Source organism: Sarcophilus harrisii, chromosome 2 (assembly GCF_902635505.1).
Source record: "Sarcophilus harrisii chromosome 2, mSarHar1.11, whole genome shotgun sequence".
In the NCBI taxonomy this organism is placed as follows: domain Eukaryota; kingdom Metazoa; phylum Chordata; class Mammalia; order Dasyuromorphia; family Dasyuridae; genus Sarcophilus; species Sarcophilus harrisii.
The window spans coordinates 453,001,984-453,025,268 of record NC_045427.1 but is presented as its reverse complement, the minus strand read 5'-3'; the positions used below and the strand labels follow the sequence as shown (position 1 = coordinate 453,025,268).

General features: G+C 36.2%; 1 protein-coding gene across 3 annotated transcripts; it reads left to right on the top strand.

Annotated features, from left to right (window-relative positions):
* Nucleotides 1-2,333: 2,333 nt before the first annotated feature.
* LOC100929697 (zinc finger protein 260-like) lies at nucleotides 2,334-21,055 on the top strand. Of its 3 annotated transcripts, none has more exons than XM_031954349.1 (6): nucleotides 2,334-2,832; nucleotides 3,432-3,761; nucleotides 4,603-4,691; nucleotides 14,295-14,421; nucleotides 14,778-14,873; nucleotides 18,160-21,055. In XM_031954349.1, the coding sequence occupies exons 2-6, from the start codon at nucleotides 3,746-3,748 to the stop codon at nucleotides 19,947-19,949; spliced, it is 2,118 nt and encodes a 705-aa protein (XP_031810209.1). In that variant the 5' UTR covers nucleotides 2,334-2,832; nucleotides 3,432-3,745; the 3' UTR covers nucleotides 19,950-21,055. The 3 variants fall into 3 exon arrangements, with proteins under 3 accessions (XP_031810209.1, XP_031810207.1, XP_031810208.1); XM_031954347.1 differs by having other exon boundaries at nucleotides 3,429-3,761; XM_031954348.1 differs by having other exon boundaries at nucleotides 2,334-2,855; nucleotides 3,429-3,761.
* The last annotated feature ends 2,230 nt before the right edge of the window (nucleotides 21,056-23,285 follow it).

The window sequence follows — 23,285 nt, the reverse complement described above, 5'->3', positions numbered from 1 at the left end:
ATCTGGGTTCAAGTTTTCCTATCACAGCAAAGATGGGTGGATTCCTCAGTCTTAGTTTCTTGCTATATAAAAAGAATAATTTTTTTAAGCTTTTTATTTTCAAAACATATGCATGGATAATTTTTCAACATTGACTCTTGCATAGCCTTGTGTTTCAGATTTTCCCATTCTTCTCCCATCCCCTTCCTTGGATGGCAAGCATCCATACATGTTAAAATACATGCTAAATCCAATATGTATAAATATTTATATAATTCTCTTGCTGCACAAGAAAAATCAGATCAAAAAGGAAAGAGAATGAGTAAGAAAATGCAAGCAAACAACATCAAATAGAGTAAAAATTTTATGTTGTGATCCACATTTAGTTTCCAGAGTCCTCTGCTCTGGCTCTCTCTTCATCACAAGATCACTGGAACTGGTCTGAATCATCTCATTGTTGGAAGGAGTCACATCCCTCAGAATTGATTGTCGTATAATATTGATGTTGCTGTGTACAATGATCTCCTGATTCTTCTCATTTCGTTCATGTAAGTCTCTCCAGGACTCTCTAAAACTATCTTCCTGATTGTCTTAAACTATCTTCCTGATTGTTTCTTATAGAACAATAATAAGCAATATTTTTTTTATCTATTAAAATTTCACTATTACAGTGCTACCATGAGAATCAAATGAGATAATAAATCCAATAATAAAGACTCATTGTAGCCATAAATTGTACCAAGTTACTATACTAACATATCCTATAAATATTTTTTGATAAAAGAATCAAAATGGTTATTTTTTATTTCTTCTTGAGGAGAAAGAAAACAATGGAGACTATAAGGTATACATTAATCTCTATCTCCAGGACACTGGGCCTAGAGTCAGAAAGACTCAAGTTCAAATAGTGCCTTAGAGAATTACCAGCTGTATGATCTCAGGAATGTTATTTAACCTCTGTTTGCTTCAGTTTCCTCAACTGCAAAATGGATATAAGAGCACCTATATTGCAAGGTTGTTGTAAGAATCAAATGAGAATATTTGTAAAGCTTTAACAGTGTCTGGTACATAGTAGGTGCTATACAAATGCTTATTCCTTCTTTCAAGGACCTATTATGTGCCAGGCATTGTGCTAAATATTAAATATACAGAGATCAAAAACCAACCAAACCAAACAGTACCTTGCTCTGAAGTTTACACTCTAATGGAGAAAACACGCAATTGCTATGTACAGCTGACATGTACAGAATAAAATGGAGATAATAAAGGGAAGGCACTAGCATTAAGGGAGATCTGGAAAAACTTTGTAGGGGATGGTACCAGGCTGAGGAGCAGCTTTTATTTTAGTGTTAAGACACTAATGGGAGCAGTTAGGTGGCTGAGTAGACGTAGTGCTAGGCTTAGAATCAGGAAGGCTCATTTTCCTGAGTTCAAATGTAGCCCCACACACATACTAGCTGGGTGACTCTGGGCAAGTCACCTAACCAATTTGCCTCAGTTTCCTCATCTGAATGAGCTTGAAAAAGGAAGTGGAAAACCATTCCAGTATCTTTGCCAAGAAAAACCCAAAAGGAATCAAGATACCACTGAAGCATCTACACAAGAAAAGGCGCTAATGAAGGATGTTTTAGTTGAGAAGCTGTGCTTTAGGAATACCAATTTAGTGGCTATGTGGCAGGATGGATTGGGGGCAGGAAAGTCTGGAAGTGGGGAGGCAGATCAGTTAGGAAGGTGAGTCTAGGGCAGAAGTGATGAAGGCCTGAATGAAACAGGAAGGAGGGCCAGAGAGTAAAGAAAAATTGATTAAAGTGAGATGTCATAGAGGCAGAGATGATCAAGCCTTGGCACCTGGTCGTATGGATGGATAGTGGCAGGAAATAACAAATGACTGGTATTGGGAAACTCTTCGGGACTGCCCTCTGGGGAGGTGTGCCCTACTGAAAAATTGGAAAATCGGTTTGAGTTTGGCTTGTTTCTCGTTATCTCTCACAGATTAGGCATTATTTTTCTTTGTAAATAACAGCATTACCTCTCTCGGAATCAGATTTTGTTTCCTCAGGTCCTAAATTTCTTATTGAAATTCCTTTTTATTTCAAAGTCCGATTCTTTTTGTACAGCAAAATAACTGCATGGACATGTATACAATTGTTGTATTTAACTTATACTTTAACATATTTAATATGTATAGGTCAACCTGCCATCTGGGAGAAGGGGTGGAGAGAAGGAGGGGAAAAGTTGGAACAAGAGGTTTTGCAGTTGTCAATGCTGAAAAATTACCCATGCATATAACTTGTAAATAAAAAGCTATAATAAAAAAAAAATAGGAAAAAAGAAAAAACAAAAATTCCTTTTTGTCCTCATCTCCCAAAGCCAATTCCATCCTTTGCCTATGTTTCCTCAGCCCGTTCCCACCTGGACACTATCTCCTCGAGGTCATACTTCCATTTCCGTTTCCGTTCAGAAAAAGGAAAAAGCCATTTGGTTGCCAAGGAGACAGACCCAGGACCTTAAAAGGTGAAGCGAGAACTGAGACTGCTCTGTTTGAGGCAGTGATCGTTCGCTTCCCCGCCCTTCCTCTTGATGTAAGGGATAGTGCTAAGCTTTACTCTTAGCTACGCCCTCGTAGAAAGACTAAAGTGTTTCACGTGCTAGGAAGGGATAGGAGCTGGCCATCAACCACAAGAATCGGCTGGAAGTCGTTATGGCAACGAAGCAAAAGAGCTCACGTCATTCTGGAAGTTGTAGTCCTTTGGGTCTCTGAGCGCAGGCGCTCTCTCGACACGGGTCTGAGGATGCGTGCGCGTGCCCGTCGCCATGATTGGTGGTTCTCCCCGAATCAGTTCCTTATCTGAGGTCAGTCCGGGTCCCAGTGCCAGGTACTTAATGACCCGGGCCGAGCCTTGACCTCGCCCTGAGTCAGAACTGGGCGGATCCGGGCCGGAGGGAGGGAGGTTTGTCTCAAGACGGAGAAACTGCTGTGTCTTGACAAACTGACGTCCGAGTCCCCTCCAGAAGCCTCCTGGGTTGTCAGACTCCAGGATCATGTGCTTTAACAGCACCAGGATTCCACCCGTGCAGGAGGCCAGACCTTGATTTCTTCTACCAATAGGTCTGCAGAGCAACTAGCACGGAGTTTTAAACATAGCTGGTGCCCTTTAGATCAAGCTCTCGTATTAACTTGTCTGTCCGTGTTACACCCCCCCCAACCCTCCCCCAGAGAATGTGATTTCCATGAGATCAGGACTGTCTCGCTTTTCCTAGCCGTATCCCTAATGCCTTGCATGTGTAGTAAGTGGGTATTAACTATTTGTGGAATTAGATCTTTTGTGAAAGTATATAATTCATCTTGTGCCCATTCTATGGGGATAGCCTGATTTTGTGGCTATCTTTTCAGTGTTATGTAGGCTGATATTTCTGATCTAATTTTATCTTCTCTCTGTTGTCCACAGCAGTCCTGCACATAATCTAGTTATCTAGCTTGGTGCGTCAAAGGAAGGGTTCCTGTTGAAGAGACAAAGATGCCAGCCCCTGAATGAAAATCTCAGATAATGTGACTTTACCTTTGAGGCCCTTAGACCCTCTGTAAATAAATCGGAATCGGCTCAAAAACAGATCCATTTGGCCTTAGACCTTTGGCAAAAAAGTTCAAGAAGGAGCTGATCCTTGAGTGGTTAATCAATTTATAACCATCTTGCCTGGCTAAAGAGGACTGGAGTGATTTAAGAATATCTAGAATAGGAAGTGTGACTTAAAGGATCTGACCCAAATGCTTGGGGAGAAAGGTGAGAGTCTTAAAGTAACAGAGAAATTAAGAAAAGGTGATAGACCAGTTGCTAGAACTTTGTCCTTATTGAAAAGTAACATTCTTTTATCTGGAATTACCTTCATTTTTAGAAAGTTTGTTCAATAGGTAATATACTTCCTGGATTGGGGTATTATATTATGGGAATAAAATTTACCCAACATTGCACTTTTACTCATCATTTACCAAGTGATGGTTTTGGGAAGGGGTCAAATATAACATATTGTCACAAAACAAACAAGAATGGAAATTTCTGAGATTGAGAATCCTGAAACAAAAGCATTTAGCCAAACACTTTGACTTTAGTAGATTCCTTGCAAGGTAGTAGATAACATATTTATAAGTATGCTATATATCCCATATGTTATATAAAAATGTTTTCACATATTTACAAACTGAGCTTTAGCAGATCTGGTTGACCTTGGAAGTGATCCCTGACCAAGACTATGACTGTAATAAATTGTAATTCTAGGTAATAACCTAGAACCTTTTAGAACCATAGGCATGGAATATATAGCCCAAGCTTACATTAGTCACCCACATTAGTTTGTACATGTTTATTTGCTGATGTCTCCCCCATTAGATGGTACAATTCTTGAGGGCAAGGACTTTATCTCTTTAATAAAGGATTAATGACTGACTGATAATATAAGAAATCATTTCTGATCTCCCAACTAGCAGAAAGTACTACTAGTGGGGTCTATTTGACTTTTCTTTTCCCCCACAGGGTGTACTAATTGCTCAATGAAAATTTCTAGTCTTGAAATTTGAGTGGAACCACAAGGCAGGAGAATCTCTCATGATTTTTTCTTCTTCCACAGTTCTCTCTTCTCAGGAATATGCACTTATCCAAGACAGAAACTCTGAGGAGCCAAGAAAAACCTCTGAATTCTTTACAGCCAGGTTCCAGGTAAGTTGAGAATTGTTAGTTTCTGTCTTTTTCTCCTTTTAATTCTCTTTCTCAAATGGCATCTCCTGGCTGAGGGTAGAACATTTCCTTCCTGCACTTATACAAAAAGGAGTCCCTGTTGTTTTGTTTTAGGAGACTGGAAATGTGTCTATCTTACATAGTACCAGTGGCCCTCTCTTCCTCACCTAGAATCTATGTATAAGGTTCTTCACTCCCATTATATGCCCAATACTGTGGACCTGTGAACCAAAGTAAAGAAACAAGAGACATAGTCTTTGTCCTCAAGAGCCTTGTACTTTTATGGGGAAAATAAAAATGTTCAAGAGACAAGTCATAATAACTATATAGCATAGATAAAAGTTAATTCAACAAGATACATGACTCAGGAACAAATTAAATAGTGCAAAGAATAAATATAAAGATTCAGAGGAGGGAGGAAGAAGTATGGTCAAGCAATAAGCAGGGAAAGCCTTCTTAAAAAGCTAGGATTAAGAGAATAGCATTTCAGAGAGTACTTCTTGCCTCAGAGACTTCAGATAGAAAATAGTCCAAGTTAAAAGGCTTGTAACTCTAAAGAGTCCTTTGTAGGAGCCAGATAGACATTAAGTACTTAATATAGAGAGAGACATTATTCTCATTTTTAAGTGTACAAAAACAAGCAAAAAGGAAGACAGCCCCTGCCCTCAAGGAACTTATATTCTGAAGAGGGAAGACCTCACATAAAAGAGAAATTAAAAGAGAGGGGGGAGAGGAATATTCAGGCAAGTTGTAACAAAGTAGTACCAGTGAAGTGTACCTCAAGAAGATGACACATTTTAGAAAATAGTAGGCAACAGTTTGGTCAGCTGGGTGGCACAGGGGATAGAGTGCCATCCCTAGAGTCAAGAAAATTTCATCTTATTAAGTTCAAATCTGGCCTTAAACTCATACTAGTGGTGTGACTGGGCAAGTCACTAACTATTTGCCTCAATTTCCTCATCTTATATAAAATGAGTTGTAAAAGGAAATGGCCAACCACTTCACTATCTGTGCTGAAAAAACCCCAAATGGGATCATGAATCAGACAAAACTGAAACAACTCAACAATGAAATAGGTTGGCTCTAGAGAGGAGAGCCATATTGTTTGATGTCTTGAATACCATCATGAGTATTTTTTGGTCATCTTAGAGGGAGATGAGAATATTTAATTATTTGAAGTACAGAGTAGAGCACAGACACAGAAAAGAAGTATGATGACAATTGTATTTGAGTTTCTACCTTCAGCAACTAGCAAAATGATCTAGATAGTAAAGTGACTATGACTATTTAAGACCAGGTCTCATGGTAAGTAAATAATTGTTAATATACTTCCTATATGAATTTTTTTACTTTGAATTTAACAAAAAAGCATTATACATAACATCCCAAAAGGGGAATGTATGAAACCACAAATCTGCATTTCATATCCCTTTTTTAAAAAGTAAATACCAATTTCAAAATCATTTGCAAAGCTGTCTCATTTGTGTTTATTTCTGACCATCTTTTTATTCCTTCTGGACATTTTTTTAAAATGTTTTGACTCTATTTTTTGTGTGTATCACTGTTGCTAACTTATTTTATTTCCCCTAAACATAACCCAACTACAATGAACAATCTACAGAAAGGAGGAAACAAATTGTAATATTTTCATTTTTGTTGTCAGTGCCTACTATAGCTAGGCACTTAGAACTGGGAATATAAAAAGAGGCAAAAAATAGTCTCTGTCTTCAAGAAGCTTACAATCTAATAAAATATTTATTTTTAATAGCAATACATGATGACTAAACACACTATGTAATAATGTTTCATATTTGGATATCACTATATCCTCTTTTCCAACCTGAATGTGTGTGTGTTTGTGTGTGCATATGTGTGTGTATAACAAATATTTTCAATCAAAAGGAATCCATATAATGACCTTGTATTAAAAATTTATGCCTCTTTCTGTACCTTGAGTTCATTATTTCTCTGTCAATAGATGGATAATATTCTTCATCACAAGTCTTCTGAAGTTATGGTTGGTCATTTCGTTGATCAGAATTCTTACATTTTTAATATAAGTTTTTAAATTTTGCTTTTAATTTTTTTCTCATTTCATTCTTTTGTTTATTTAGTTTAAAATTAGTTTATATTACCCAGGTTTTTCTAAAATCTTTTTCATTTTTTTATAGTACAGTGATACTTCATTACATTCATATATCATAATTTGTCCGGCTATTCCTCAGTTATCTAAGAGACAATCTAAGTCACTCTTTTAAATTCTAATTCTTCACTTTCCATTTCCTGCTTTAATCCCACCTTTAGGAATAGTAAGTTTATTTTGCTTGTGACTTTTCCTTTCCTATTATTTTCTATTTTAACCCTGTTCCTTCCCATTCATTTTACCATTGAGTGTAACATATTTCTACATTAAATAGTATGTGTGCAACCCTCTTTTGTCTTTCTTCCTTCATATTTGTGTATTCTTCTCATATATTCCACTTATTACTTATAAGTTTTACACTCTGCCCCCATTTCCTCCTTACTACACTAGAATCCTTCCAGTTTCTCAAATAAAGTTATGTTTTTAGGTTTTTCTGATTATATGTATTTCAAAGTTGCTATTCAGTTCTGGACTTTTGTTATGGGCCAGAACTCTGAACTTGAAACAAAGGATGGTTACAAGGTACTAAGTGGAATTGAGGATACAATGGTTATCTAGTTTAACATGGTTCCGTATGATTGATTTAATCTTACAATAATGGTTTCTTAGTGATATAATGATTGGTTTATATTCAATGTAGAGGATATAAACTAGGAGCCTCAGCCAGGATTCATTCGGGGAGATTCAGAAGCCAGAGAAGAGCTCAAGCTCTCAGAACCAAGAACAGACATTCATTCAATCTTTGATCTTCCTGGTGGCTGGCCTGGCCTTCTGCACTTACCCCACTAAGACCAAGGCCAGACTGAAAGGTTCTTCAGAAAGCTACCCATCATCAGGCAAAGAGATAATAAAGGATTTGGACTTTAACCCCGGCTACTCTTGTGGTGATTACTGAACTGAAATGAAGGCTGCTCCCGAGACCCTTAGAAACCCCAAGGAAACCGAACCAGAGAACATTACAGACTTTTATATCAGAAATGGAATAGACTCTTAAAGGTCTGTTGTTTGTTTGTTTTTTTCCCCTGATGCTTATACTCAAATATTCTTTGTTGTAAGCCTGTGTCTTTTGCCTTTTGGAATACTCAATTTCAAGCTCTCTTTTCATTTACCTGGAAGCTACTAGCTTCCAGAATGTCATATTCCATATCCTTTAAAATAGAAGCTGCTAGGTCCTGAGTAATCCTGATTGTGGCTCTTCGATATTGAATTGTTTCCTTCTGGCTGTTTGCAGTATTTTCTCCCTGATTCTGGAACTTTAGCTACAATATTCCTTGGAGTTTTAATTTTGGGGTCTCTTTTAGGAGGTGATCAGTAATTCTTTAATGACTCTTTTACCCTTTGGTTCTAGGATATTAGGAAAGTTTTTCTTGATGATTTCTTGACAGATGTTGTCAAGGTCCTTTTTTTCATTGTGATTTTCAGGTAGTCTAATAATTCTTAGATTGTCTTTTTTGGATCTCTTTTTCATCAGTTGTTTTTCCATTGAGGTATTTTACATTGTCTTCTCTCTCTCTTTCTTTTTCTCTCTCTCTCCTCTTTTTTTTTTTAAAGAGGTTCTTTTTTTCCCTTTCACTAATTGTTTTTTAAGGAATTTTCTTTTTCTGTTCTGAGAAATCCTATTTTTTAAGAAGTTTTTTTCTCCAGTATATATATATTTTTTTTCCATTCCACCAAATATATTTCAGTCAATGTCTGTGTTTCCTTTTCCAGAATCTTCTGGAAAGCTCTCATTTCTTTTCTCTCCCCATTTTTCTTCCAACTGTCTTTTAAGATACCTTTTAAATTCTTCCAGAAAAGCTTTTTGACTTTGAGACCAGTTCATATCCCTCTTTGAGAATTCATCTGGAGTCATTTTGTCTTTGGTGTTCTCTTCTGGGCTTGTGTTCTGATCTTCCTTGTGTCCATAGTAGATTTCTTATAGTCAGAGTTCTTTTTGTTTTCTTTCTCATTTTGAAAGGTTAAGGTCTGTTCCTAGGGTACAGGGGAGATTATCCAGAGCTTCTTCTACAAAGTGACAGAGCTCTTTAACTGACTACTTTGGGGTGGCTGATGCTGCAGGTTTCCCCACTACACTGGGTGGTCTTGACCAAGTCCTACTTGTTATGCTGGGATTCATGGGCTCACTATTTGCCATCTATAGTTTCACCAGAGGTCTCACAGCTGGTCTTTTTCTGAATCAGGATAGAGTAGATAAGGTTCCTGTATTTTTGGCTAAGAGCCTCCCATTAGATTCCTTAATCTGGAACTCTCTCCCCTGGGCCTTCCTGTACCAAGCCTGGGATGAACTCCATTTCTCTCTGCCCAATTCAAACAGACCTTTCCTGAAGTCCTTCCAGGATATCTTATGCTGGAAAATTATTACATTCCTAATATTTGTAAATTCTATCACTCCAAAATCCATTCAGAGGCTTTATGTAGAGTTAATTCTGAGGGAAGCCAGGACAAACTCAGGCAAAGTCCTGTCTATTCTCTGCCATCTTGGCTCCACTCTAAAAAACATTTTAAGAGAGAGAAAGAGAAAGACACAAAGACAGAGAGGAGGAAAAAAAAGAAAAGAAAGGAAGGAAGGAAAGAAAGAAACAAAGAAAGAAAATCTACAGATCATCTCCTGAAAAAAAAACAGTGCAAGGAATACTACCAGAATTATTGTAGCCAGAAACCAGAGTTCTCACATCAAAGGAAAAATACTGCAAGCTGCCAGGAAGGAGGAATTAAAAAATTACTGAAGAGCCATAGTGGGACCACACAAGCAGTCACCAGAATAAAGAAGCAAAAAACTTGGAACATGATATTTACAAAAGGCAAAATATCTAGGCGTACAACTAAGAACAACTTACCCAGAGAACCTGAGTATAATACTTCATGGGAGAAAACTGATCTTTAATGAAATAAAGGACTTCTAAACCTTCCTGATATAAAGACCAAAACTGAGTAGAAAATTTGACATGCAAACATAGAAGTCATGAGAAATTAAAAAAAAAAAAACACACGCAATCATAAGGGACTAAAATTTTTATTATATAGGGAAATGATACATGCATCTCCTCAGAAGTCAGTAATCATTAGATTAGAGTTCCTTGGAGTTATTCTGTTATGTTTCAATTTATTTTTTAATAAGGAATGAAAAAAATGGGGAAGAGGAGAAATATACAGAGGAGGGAAGGGAGAAGAAGAACAGGGAAAAGCAAAGGGAAGTCAATACAAGAAGGTGGGAGTAGGGGGACCAGACAACACTTGAACTTCACTCTGATCTGAACAGATCTAAGGAGGGAAGAATAAACAGATGCATAATTAGGTATAGAAATGCATCTCACGCAAAAGAAAAACAGGAAGAAAAATGTTTAAGGGAAAAGTTAGGTTTGGAAAGGGATTAGTCATAAACAAACTCAAGGAGGGGGCAGGAAAAAAGAAGGAAAGCTCTAAAAGAATAGAATGGAGAAAAATACCACAATTAGAAGTCTTGACATAGTAAAACTATCAATCTCTCAGACCTGGATAAATCTAACTCAATAATAAACCTAAAAAAATAAAGGGGATGAATAGAATTTTAGAAAAGTTACATATTATTGGAATCCTTAAAAAGCGTTAACTCATTAGAGTTGATAGAGACAATAATTATCTAATTTAGCATGGTTCAGTATGATTGATCTGATCCTATGAGGAGATGTTATGGGCCAGAACTTGAAACAAGGTACTAAGTGGAATTGAGGAGACAATGTTTAAATCTAGTTTAGCATTGATTTAGTCATACAACAATTAATGGTTTCCCAGTGATATAATGATTGGTGTGTATTCGGTGAATAGCATATAAGCAAGAAGCTCTCAGGGCCAAAGGGCACTCTGGGAGATACAGAAGCCCACAAGCCTACTCTCGGAGGCGAAGTCAGATTCATTCCATCTTCCACCTTTGTGCTGGCTGGAGACTGAAGAAAGCAGAGGCAAAGGACAAGCTGCAAGAGCTCTTGGAACCAAGCAGAGAGATAGGCCTCTAAGAAAGCTAACTGGGCCCAAGGAAAGAGATAAGAAATAAACATCTGGATTTTATCAGCTGGCTGTAGTTGGAGTGGTTATTACTTTTAACTGAAACTAAGGCTGCCTCCAGAAAACCTCCCCAAGAAACCTGCTCCCAGAGAGAACCATTATATTTTAAAGAAGAGAACACTACAACATATAAATCTCTGGAGAACATTGTGTGGGGAATAGAAAGTGGTATAACCAGTTTTCAGCTACATATATGGTACCCTTATGAAAAGTAGAATTTGTAACTGCATCCTTTACCAGCCATAATAATACTCTCTTCTAAACTGTGTTTTCAGTCCTGGTTCTCCTCCTTAACCAAAACAGGATGGTTTCCCCAACAGAAATGAGACCCAGTGAAAAGCATATTTCTGGTATTTGTATACAACTTATTGTAGAAAAATTAATATTTCTAGCACTTATTTGTTGTGATTTCACAGCCTCATTTTCCTGGAAGGATGAAATAATAAAACTTTGACTAAATAAAACCAGTGACATAAGAAGAAAAGTGCTTTGTATTTCCTATTAATAACTGTATCATATATTATGCTCTTAATTTAAAAAGAAGAGACTATTATTAACAACCTACTGTTAAAATGTCCTGGAGGTTTGCCAAAATGTCATTCTCAATATGCTCAAACATTGCAGCCTTATATCCCAACCCAAAAATCAAATGTCTAGACATAGTACTTTAAATTCCTGTAAGGTATAGTAGACACATTTATGTGTGGCCCTAATATAAAATTTTGGCTTCCTGCCCCCAAACCCATATTTGTAAAGATCTGGGCACCATAGACTTTCCCCAGTAATCAAAGGTGGATTACAGTCAAAACAATGATTTCAGGAAGTCCTCATCATCAATATAGAAGTACTTTCATGGGTCAGTAAAAGAGTAGAATGCTATATGGTGACAGGGCCCAGATAAAGCCCTTTCATAAATGGCCTTGATTATATTCTCTCAGTATCTTCCACCTTCATTCATCTACTGCACAAATGGCAGAAGTTCAGAAAGATGATCATTTTTGTATCCCAGGAGAACAGCCCATTTCCTAATGAAAAAAATCTTTTTCAAGACCTAGTATTCTTCAGATATTATCCGATAGGCAACTACTGCTAAACTTGGTTCTTAGAGGGCCTTGAAAGCCTTTTCAGGGAAGGTACATCATTGCATGAATGCAGAAGGATTTGTGATATGCAGCTATTGTAGCTTGAACACAATTCATACTGTATTCATCTTCCCTTTCTCCCAGGATTATCTGGCCTGAATGATCTCCCAATTTGTCATGCTATATAGCCTTATTTTGAGATAATGTAATATGGCTGCTAAAAAAATAGTTAAGTCTTATACTTCATTAATGTGTTTATAGTGAGGCAGATAAGTGGTGCAGTGGATGGATAGTGCTCTAGGCTTGGAATCAAGAAGACTTTAGTTCAAATCGTGCCTCAGACACCATGAGAAACATGGCAAGTTACTGTTAACCTTTGTTTAGTTTCCTCAATTACAAAGTGGGGATAATAATGGTACTTCCCTCATAGGATTGTAGTAAGGATCAAATAAGGGAATATTAGCAAAAAATGCTTAGTACAGTGCTTAGTACAGACACATATTAGGTGCTACATAAATTCTTATTCCCTTTTCTCTTCCCTGGGGCTCTGGAATAAGGAAGGGAAAAGATAAACCTTCCCTATTTATTTTTGATTGGACTGTAATATCATGTAATACAGATATATAATATCATGCTCTGCTCTTCATGCCACATTTTAAAGATAGCATTGACACTAGATCTAGTGTCAGCACTAGAACACATCTAGAAGTGGGTGACCAGTATGAAAAAAGTCATGTGAGAAATTGTTAAAGGAACTAGAATGTTTTTTAGCCTTGAAAAGATTTAGCCAAGCTGTAATAGTTGCCTTCAGTTATTTGAGAAGTTGACACATAGAAGATCAATTTGATTTATTCTTTGTTCTTCCAAAGGAGACAACTAGGAATAATGGATAATAATGGATATTCCAGGAAAGCATATTGCAATTCAAAGAAAGAAAGAAATATTTCACCTTTAGACAATTACAAAAATGGATTGGACTACCTTATGAGACAATGACCTCAATGAAAAGTTCAAGCATAATTAAAAAAGATATTTGAGTGAAGGTAGATGTTATAGGCAGAGTTTCTTTCTTTTTTTTTTTTTTTTTAATTTTATTATAGTAACTTTTTATTGACAGAATCCATGCCAGATAATTTTTTTTACAACATTATCCCTTGCACTCACTTCTGTTCCGATTTTTCCCTCCCACCCTCCACCCCCTCCCCTAGATGGCAAGCAGTCCTATATATGTTGAATATGTCCTAGTATATCCTAGATACAATGTATGTGTGCAGATCCAAACAGTTTTCTTGTTGCACAGGGAGAATTGGATTCAAAAGGTAGAAATAACCCAGGAAGAAAAACAAAAATGCAAACAGTTTACATTCATTTCCCAGTGTTTTTTCTTTGGGTGTAGCTGTTTCTGTCCATCATTGATCAATTGAAACTGAATTAGGTCTCTTTGTCAAAGAAATCCACTTCCATCAGATTACATCTTCATGCAGTATCGTTGTTGACGTATATAATGATCTCTTGGTTCTGCTCATTTCACTTAGCATCAGTTCATGTAATTCTCTCCAAGCTTCTCTGTATTCATCTTGCTGGTCATTTCTTACAGAACAATAATATTCCATAACATTCATATACCACAATTTACCCAACCATTCTCCAATTGATGGGCATCCACTCAGTTTCCAGCTTCTAGCCACTACAAACAGGGCTGCCACAAACATTTTGGCACATACTGGTCCCTTTCCCTTCTTTAGTATCTCCTTGGGGTATAAGCCCAGTAGAAGCACTGCTGGATCAAAGGGTATGCACAGTTTGATAACTTTTTGGGCATAATTCCAGATTGCTCTCCAGAATGGTTGGATTCGTTCACAGCTCCACCAACAAAGTATCAGTGTCCCAGTTTTCCCATCCCCTCCAACACTCATCATTATTTTTTCCTGTCATCTTAGCCAATCTGACAGGTGTGTAATGGTATCTCAGAGTTGTCTTAATTTGCATTTCTCTGATTAATAATGATTTGGAACACTCTTTCATATGAGTGGTAATGATTTCAATTTCATCATCTGAAAATTGTCTGTTCATATCCTTTGACCATTTATCAATTGGAGAATGGCTTGATAGGTAGAGTTTCTTAACCTTAACTTTCATCTCACTCATAGGTACTAGAAGGTAATTTAAATAATAGGAAACTAAATAATTTACTTAACTCAGAATAATCAGATTCTGGATTACCATCAAAATTTAATAATACTGTTTTCTGCTTTTGATGCTGCCAATTCTCTCCAGTGTCATTTCCTAAATTAAACAAGGATGTGTTTGTCATTTCAGGAATCACTGACATTCAAGGATGTGGCTGTGGACTTCACCTATGAGGAATGGCAACAACTGAACCCTGATCAGAGATACTTATATAGAGATGTAATGCTTGAGAACTATAAGAACCTAGTCTTTTTAGGTAAGGAAGGCTTTCCTGTGTAATTAAGCATGAACATTTCCACTGAGTACCAATTTTTTTTTTCCCTCAGTTACCAGAAGTTATAATGCCTCTGAGATCTGTATCAGAACCTGAAACTCAGTGATCATATATTCTTAATGCCTTTGAAGCACAAAACAGAGTACACCTTCTTCCCCTTTCCAGGTGAAAGATCTATATTTTGTACAGTAAGAAAAAGGACTTTTGATGTGCTGTCTATAAGTTGTATCTTTCTTATATTTCACAGATCTTGAGGAAAGAGTTTGGGGGATTTTTTTCTGGAATAGTTATTTTTCTAACAAAAATGCTCAAATAACTTTGTCTTTCCATATGGACAGGGCATCAGATTTCCAAACCAGATGTCATTTCCCAGTTGGAGCAAGGAAAAGAGCCTTGGCCAATAGAAAGAGAAATCTTCACATATTCTTGCCGAGGTAGGTAAGGAAACAAAATAATATTTATACATACATAACAGTTATGGTAGATGAAATATGGTAAATTATAGATTTTTATAATTTTATTATTGAATGGTATCTTATAGGTGGTTTTAGAACCACCAAATACAAGAATACCTAAAGCTAAAGAAATCAAGACAAAGAGAAAATCTGCACTGAGGCAGGAGACAAGTTGGAAGCAATAAAGAGTGTAAGAGACTTACAACTATTCACTCTAATTTCTCAATCAGAGGTATTAGCAGTTGTTGTGGAAAGAAAAAGACAGTATAATAATATACAAGTTACTTAACCTCACTGAACCTCAATTTTCTCATTTGTAAAATAGAAATAATATCTAGGTTTTTTGTCTGAAGTATAATTCTATTTCAGACTCAGATATATGGGAAAAGGAGATTATGGAACTTCTTTAAAATAATAGTTGTCCAGCCTTTGTTTCATCATTTTAGGGATAAGGAGGTCATTACTTTGTAAGGTGACCTATTCATTTTAAAGCAATTGTAATTATTAGGTTCTTAATATTAATCTGAAATTTGCCTTCTGGTAGCTGCTTCTTATTTACAGACCCTAATTCAGTCTCTGAAGCAAAGTAGAATATCTTCTCTTTGGTCCTCTTTCCATCTCATGGTGATATCTCCCAATACAGACAATTTAGTTATAAGGCATAGTCTTACTTAAACCTAACTTCATGCCACTGTTGTGTGTTAGAGTCAGGGCTTGAGCCCATAATTTAATTCCAAGGCCAGCCCTCTAACCTGTATAGTAAGCCACTTTTCATGTAACTATAATAAAAGATGTAAATCTTATTGAGAGAAAGATCAAAGCCAGAAGTCAGAGAACCCTTTAAAAAAAAAAAACTGAACCTTGTATTCCCTTAAAAAATTTTGTTCTTTTGTTTTTTGGAAAGAGTAGATATATTCCATAAAGATAACAGAATGAATAAAAATTCAGAGTAAGAAATTAGTTTAATATCAATCAACAGGCATTTATTTAGTCACTACTATGTCTAGACAGTTTGTTTAAGTGCTTGGAATACCTTCTACAAGAAGACTTTCTAGGCCTCCCTAATCTTAGTGTCTTCCCTCTGAGCTTATCTCTCCCATATATATTGTATATATATTGCCTTCCCATTAGACTAAGAGCTCCTTAAGATAAGGGATTGTTCTTTTTTTTTCTTTAAAAGTTGTTGACTTGACATGGACAAAAAAGCTATATCATCATTAGCACTTTTTTAGCACCTACTAATATGTCAGGAACTGTGTCTAAGCACTTTACAAATATTATGTTATTTGATTTTCACAGTAGGTGCTATTATGTTCCCCATTTTACAATTACAGAAACTGAGGCAAACTGAGGTTAAGTGATTTGCCTAAGGTCACTTAATTAGTGTCTGCTGTTAGATTTTTTTTAACTCAAGTCTTCCTGACTCCAAGTTCAGCATTTTAACTACTGTGCCACCTATCTACTTAGTATGTAAATGTATAAGAAAATATGGCATAAATATAAAATAAGAGTTAATTAAAAAGAAAGGACATCAGAGATTGGGCACAGGAGGAGAGAATCAGCAAAGACTTTGTACTTAAATTACATCTTAAATGAAGCTAAGAATTCTATGAGACAGAGGTGACAAGGAAGTATATTCCAGGCATGGAGAATGGTCAGATCAAAGTCATAAAGACAGAAGGGAGTGCTTTATAGGAAAATCAGAGAGGAGGCCAGTTTGGCTATATTGTAGAATCTGGGAGAGGGAATGATTTATGATGAGATTGGGGCCAAAGAGTAAAAGCAAAACAGAGCAGTTGATAATTTATCTTAGAGACAATAGAAATCTAGTAGATTTTATTGAGTAGGAAAGTAACATGAGCACATTCATGCTTAATTGGCAGTTATATTGAGGATGTATTTAATGGGAAGGGACTTGAGGCAGGAATATCATTTGAAGGTCATTGTAATAGTTTAGGCTATAGCATGTGACAGATAATTAAGAGTGCTTGATGAATAGTATTACTAGCATAAATTATAATAATTGGGTTTCATATGTCAAATAGATCCTGTAGATATTATTTCCATTTTACAAATGAGAAAATTGAGGTTCAGTGAGGTTAAGTAACTTGTATATTATTATACTGTCTTTTTCTTTCCACAACAACTGCTAATACCTCTGATTGAGAAATTAGAGTGAATAGGTAATATGAGACTAGTTTGTGAAGGACTTAGACTTCCAGACTGAGGGTGATCTTCATGTTATAAGCAGTAGGGAGGTATTTTAGGATTTTTATTAAGAAAGCAACATTAGCATGTGAGGGCATTGGTGGCAACAGTTCATAGTGGTGAGATTGGTCAAAACAACAAGGAAATTGAGTAGGGCTGCAATTCCAGGAAGCCAAGCTTCATGTAAGCAATAATCTTAGGATGGCCATGGGTACAAAATTTAGGAGTTCAAAGAAGAATAGAGAAGGCTGCGCTCCATGGATAAAGTGAATTTTGTAGTCAGGACAAATTTCAAGAAAACAACAACCAAAAAAAAAAATACCTATGTTTAGAGTATAATAGGGATAATGATCAAAAGGAGCCATTAGTTTTCCCTTTACATCCTAAGTTTCTGCTGAATATAAATAGCCTTAATCTCAAAGGTTGTATGCATGAAAAGAGTATAATTGAACAGAAACAGGATCACTATCACTACAAAAAAGACCCTAAGTATGGTTAAAGGAGTTGTAAAAGTATTATTATAGAAATTATCTTTTATAAAAGATTTCTTTGATATCAATGTATAAAACTGATTGAAGAGGATAAAACCTAAGAGATTAGTTAGGACTCTATTACAATAACAATAAAATTTTATTACAATAAAATACAGAACATAGGTTAATGAAGTCCTAGATTCAGGTGCTTCTCATAATCTTGTTATCTGCTTTTAGCCATAGCATCTCTTTTTTTTTTCTATTCCAACACTTATCTTTCTTATCTCTTAACTCTTCATCAGTAGATCAGAATCATTGAATTCAATTGCATACGTATTTATTGGATTAATTTTTTTCCAACCAATTTTGTTCTCATATCATTACACCTTGACATATTTATTATTTTATCTTTAAATTACAAATACTGAATTTAATATTTAAATGTTTCCAAAGCTATTTATATATTATTCTCATTATTATTATTATTATTATTATTATCACTTTTACTCTTCTCATTTCAGTAATTTCTTTGATCCCAGAATAGGCAACAGGGCACAGTTGCATTTTTTCTTTCTTTTTTTCAGACTGGGAGACCAAGAACAAAACCAAGGAATCAACTCCAAAACAAGATGTTTCTGAGGCAGAATCATCCCAGAAAATAACATTGGAAAAATTCACAAGGGATGGTATCTGGTATTCTGAGCTAGAAGAAATTGCTTCCCAATTTAGATTAGAGCAGAATATCAAAGAGGCAGAGCTGAGACAAATTACAGTTTCCCAAACAAAGATAATCCCTAGAGAAACAAATCATAAGTATAATGAATATAATCTGATTGCAGAACAAATTGTTCCTTCAAAAGAAATTGCTCATAAGTATGATATATATAGGAAAATCTATTATAATTCTCAATTATTTGAACATCAAAAAATCTGTATAGAGAAAAAGATCTTTGAGTGTAATGAATGTGGGAAAGCATTTACTAAGAGTACAATCCTTAAAAACCACCAGAGAATCCACACAGGTGAAAAACCCTATAAGTGTAATGAATGTGAAAAAGCCTTCAGACTTCGTGGAAACCTTACTCGACATAATAGAGTTCATACAGGAGAGAAGCCCTATGAATGTACTGAATGTGGGAAAGCTTTCAGGCTTCGTGGAAACCTTAATCAACATAAAAGAATTCATACTGGGGAGAAACCCTATGAATGTACTGAATGTGGGAAAGCCTTCAGATTATATGCACACCTTACTCAGCATAAAAGAATTCATACTGGAGAGAAGCCTTATGAATGTAATGAATGTGGGAAAACTTTTAGACTGCAAGGACATCTTACTAAACATAAGAGCATCCATCCTGGAAAGAAACCCTATAAATGTAGTGATTGTGATAAGACTTTCAGTAAGGGGTCTCTCCTAGTGAGTCATCAGAGAGTCCATACTGGAGAGGAACCCCATAAATGTAATGAATGTGGGAAAGCCTTCAGTTCACGTGCTAGCCTTACTCAACATAAAAGAATTCATACTGGAGAGAAACCTTATGAATGTAATGAATGTGGAAAAGCCTTCAGCCAGAATGTATGCCTTACTCAACATAAGACCATCCATACAGGAGAAAAACCTTATGAATGTAATCAATGTGGGAAAGCTTTCAGTCAGAACAGACATTTAAATCGACATCAGAGAATTCATACAGGAGAGAAACCATATAAATGTGATGATTGTGGTAAATCATTTAGTAATGGTGAATTCCTTAGGCAACATCAGAGAGTTCATACTGGAGAGAAACCTTACAATTGTAATGAATGTGGAAAAGCCTTTCGACTTCGTGTACATCTTACTAGACACAGGAGCATTCATACTGGAGAAAAACCCTACAAATGTAATGAATGTGGGAAAACTTTTCGTCTGAGTACACACCTAACTCAGCATAAAACCATTCATACTGGAGAGAAACCCTACAAATGTAATGAATGTGGGAAAACCTTCCGATTAAGTACAGACTGTACTCAACATCAGAGAATTCATACAGGAGAAAGACCTTATGCATGTAATGAATGTGGGAAAGCATTTTGGGATAGGTCATCTTTTACTAAACATCAGAAAATTCATACTGGAGAAAAACCCTATGAATGTAATGAATGTGGAAAAGCCTTCATTCAGAGTTCATCCTTTATTCAACATTGTATTACTCATACTGGAGAGAAACCTTATGAATGTAGTACATGTGGGAAAGCCTTTAGCCTTCATGCAAACCTTATTCGACATCAGAGAATTCACACTGGGGAAAAACCTTATAAATGTGATCACTGTGGGAATGTCTTCAGGCACAGTTCAACTCTAATAAGACATCAGAGACTTCACAGTGTAGAGTAGTACTAGAAATTTAGTGAGTGAAGGGAAAGCTTTTGTTTGATGTTTTTTATTAAGATACCCTATGGCCATCAAGTTACTATTGTCAGCAGCTATAATTTTGTTTGGTTTGTTTTCTTGAGACATGCTTCCTTTTACATTGTTCACTCATTGTATTTCATGTGGAAGAGGAATTGGCTTGTTATACTTCGCTCCTGAAAGCAAGACTAAGAGAAGTGGTTGAAAGTTACAGAAGCAGAATTTTTGCTGGCAGTAAGGAAACATTTCCAAATAATTAAAGCTATCTAAAAGCATAATTAGCTAGCTTAGCAGAGCTCATTAGAAATTGTTCAGTAAAAATCTTCTAGTGAAGGCTTTATGGCCATTTGGTAATGGGAGTGATAGAGGTCACTATCAAATCTGGATTGACCCAGCTGACCTGAAAGTTCTCCTTTCAACATCAAAATTCTGTGGTCTCCCTACCTGTTTCTCTCTTCTATAAGATATAACTGTGAAAATAATATTTCTAATCCATTGGTCTGATCATAGAGGCCAAATAATGTGTTCTGACCACATCATTTCCAAACTATTAGTTGTACTCTTCCACCTCTTTACATTTATGCATTCCATCCTTCATACCGCAAATATATTCCCACCTCATCTCTACTTTTCGAAACCCCACTTTTCTTTTAAATCTTCAACTCTGAAGCCACTTTTATAAGAAAAGTTTTCCTCAAAGCCTTTCTTCTCCAATCTCTACAAAGTTGCCCCTCAATCTTCAAAATTTTCAGACACCTTTTTTCAGGAATCACATTTATACTTTTATTACATTTTACCTGGTATCATATTTCTTTGTTATTTTTCCCTCTGTTATATATTGTAAGCTTCTTGAGAGCTCCTTTATATTCTCAAAACTCAGCACAGTACCTTGCAGATAGTAGGTGCTTAATAAATATTTGTTGAATTTAATTGAATTACCAAAGTTGGCGATACCAGATATCCATGATCTGTGCTTTAGATGAGGAGCCCAGGTTTGACCCATAATACAGCTAAATCTGGGTATGAATAAAAAAAGGGAATATTTGAAAAGGCAGAAGGCAATGGAAACTAAAGTAGTGGGAGCTAATCAGGAGAACTCGGCTCCCCAGAATACAAATATATTGGACCTTTCACAGCAATATTTTCTAGATTAGTACTACTATATCATGTACACATACACATTTCAATAGAAGACCAAAGCCATGCACCTCCCCCACATTGGATTCAATAAAGTAGGTCTGAACCTCCTTCCATTATGTTTCTATAGCAGCAGAGCCCTAGTTTAAGGCTACATAATAATAGGAATAATAAGGTGCCATGACCTAATGGAAAGCTTATAATGGGGTGGAGTTGACTAAAATCCTCTTAACTGATGACAGGTATAACCAAGAGACCCTGCCCATTGAAGAAAAAAAATTCCTGGGAGAAAAATCATTGAATTTAAACTTTGTCCTGGGGTTTAGAAACCCAAGAGAGAACAAGGCTGGCAAATTATCCTTGTTGACAAAACTCTGAACAGAATTCAGAATGATTAGAGTATCATTCAGCCCCCAAGAATACATGAAAGGAAGTACAGAGGATATTGGACAGAAAAGCATTGCTGTTAAGCAATAACTGATCTATATACCTCTTTACTCTTGCTATGCCAGAAGTATTGTTCCACCCTCCTTCCCAAAATTAAGATTAGCTTGAATTAAGCTTTTAGGACACTCTTGTAATTATACATTAAAGGGAAAAGGACTACTTTATTTTGGATCACATATTTGGTAGTAAGAGCCAATGAAATGAGTCCAGGACATTAGACTGAGAAGTTTGAGGTGGAACAGTGGGATAGCTGGAATTCCTTCAATGATTTGTCCTGGCTGTCCTTCCCATGTATCATTTCAGTGCATAGAGATATTCATTTTGTTCAGAGTCATTGCCTATAAACAATAGGCACCAAAATCAGGGAAGTCCACATTAAAGTTCTGTGTTTGCTATAATTACTTGCATTAGTTATGCTTACCTCTAATTTCTTATGGGTATATATGACAGATCAATGAACTTGAAGAATAGGTACAAGAACTAGAGATCATGATAAAGAGAGGTATTTTATAAAAGAGATTTTAGGAGACCTAAAGGAAATTTCAGAAGTAATCATGTTAGAGATGTGATATTTCTGATGATGAAGTTTAAGTCATGCCCAAGTTGGAGGGTGACTGAAGTGAAGTGAAAGGAAGGCAGGCAAAAATAAGAGAAGGTCCAGAACCTGAAAGTCTGTGGTCTTAGAAGTCATCAGCATGGATATTGATAACTCTTACGATAGTGATGATAGGGTTGGGGTAGAGTTGAAGATTAAAACAGATACTCTTGTAATTAGAGTTGAAGATTGAAACAGATACTCTTGTAATTGTAGAAAGTAACTACCTTCTCTGGAAGTCAATAAACTGAAATGAATAATGTATTGATCCAAGAGACTAGATTTTTTTCAAGATCTTTGGAAAGGATCTATTTAGCACACTCACTACAAAGAATGAATCATTTCTCAGAAATGAAAGAGAAAGGATACACAGAGATTTGAGTTCCCTTAAGCCACATAGCCACCCAAGTGTCAAGAAATTCCAGCAAGCTGCACATATCATGCCTGTCCAACTGGGGAAGGGCTTATGGTGAAGGAAAAGAATGATGCAGCTTTTAGGCTGACGAGCAAAACTGGCCATCTCACCTCTACCCTCATCCCAATTTGTTGCATAACCCATTATAAGACAACTAGTATTTGTTGCAGGGATAATTGGTTAAGCTCCATAAAACCTCCAGCCTGAACTGCAAAGCCCATGCTAATAGTCTTGTCATTAAGAGGAAACTTCTTTCCCTCTGTGCAGGGGTTCTCAAACTACAGCCCACAAGCCAGATGCAGCAGCTGAGGACATTTACCCCCTTCACCCAGGGCTAAGAAGTTTATTTAAAGGCCCACAAAACAAAGTTTTTGTTTTACTATAGTCTGGCCCTCCAACAGTCTGAGGGACAATGAACTGGCCCCCTATTTAAAAAGTTTGAGGACCCCTGCCCTCTGTGTTTTAGAAAAATAGGCACATACATAAGTTAATAGGTCATATTAATACTGAACAGCAGAGGAATAAAAATATCAGGCAAATATATACATTTGTGTCAATGAAGTATGGAAGTCAACTACCTAAACGACATGTAACTGCAAATTATTTATGAATATAATGAGACTTAAAAGTTAAATATAGGGGCAGCTGGATGGTGCAATGGATAGAACATTGGCTTTAGAGTCAGGACCTGTGTTCAAATCTGGCCTCAGACACTTAACACTTTCCA

What these genes read in the sequence shown, in the direction of transcription:
- LOC100929697 (XM_031954349.1), top strand. An exon ending in TCTTTACAGCCAGGTTCCAG is followed by an intron (nt 4,692 to 14,294) that starts GTAAGTTGAGAA and finishes TTGTCATTTCAG; the next exon opens with GAATCACTGACATTCAAGGA. An exon ending in TAAGAACCTAGTCTTTTTAG is followed by an intron (nt 14,422 to 14,777) that starts GTAAGGAAGGCT and finishes CCATATGGACAG; the next exon opens with GGCATCAGATTTCCAAACCA.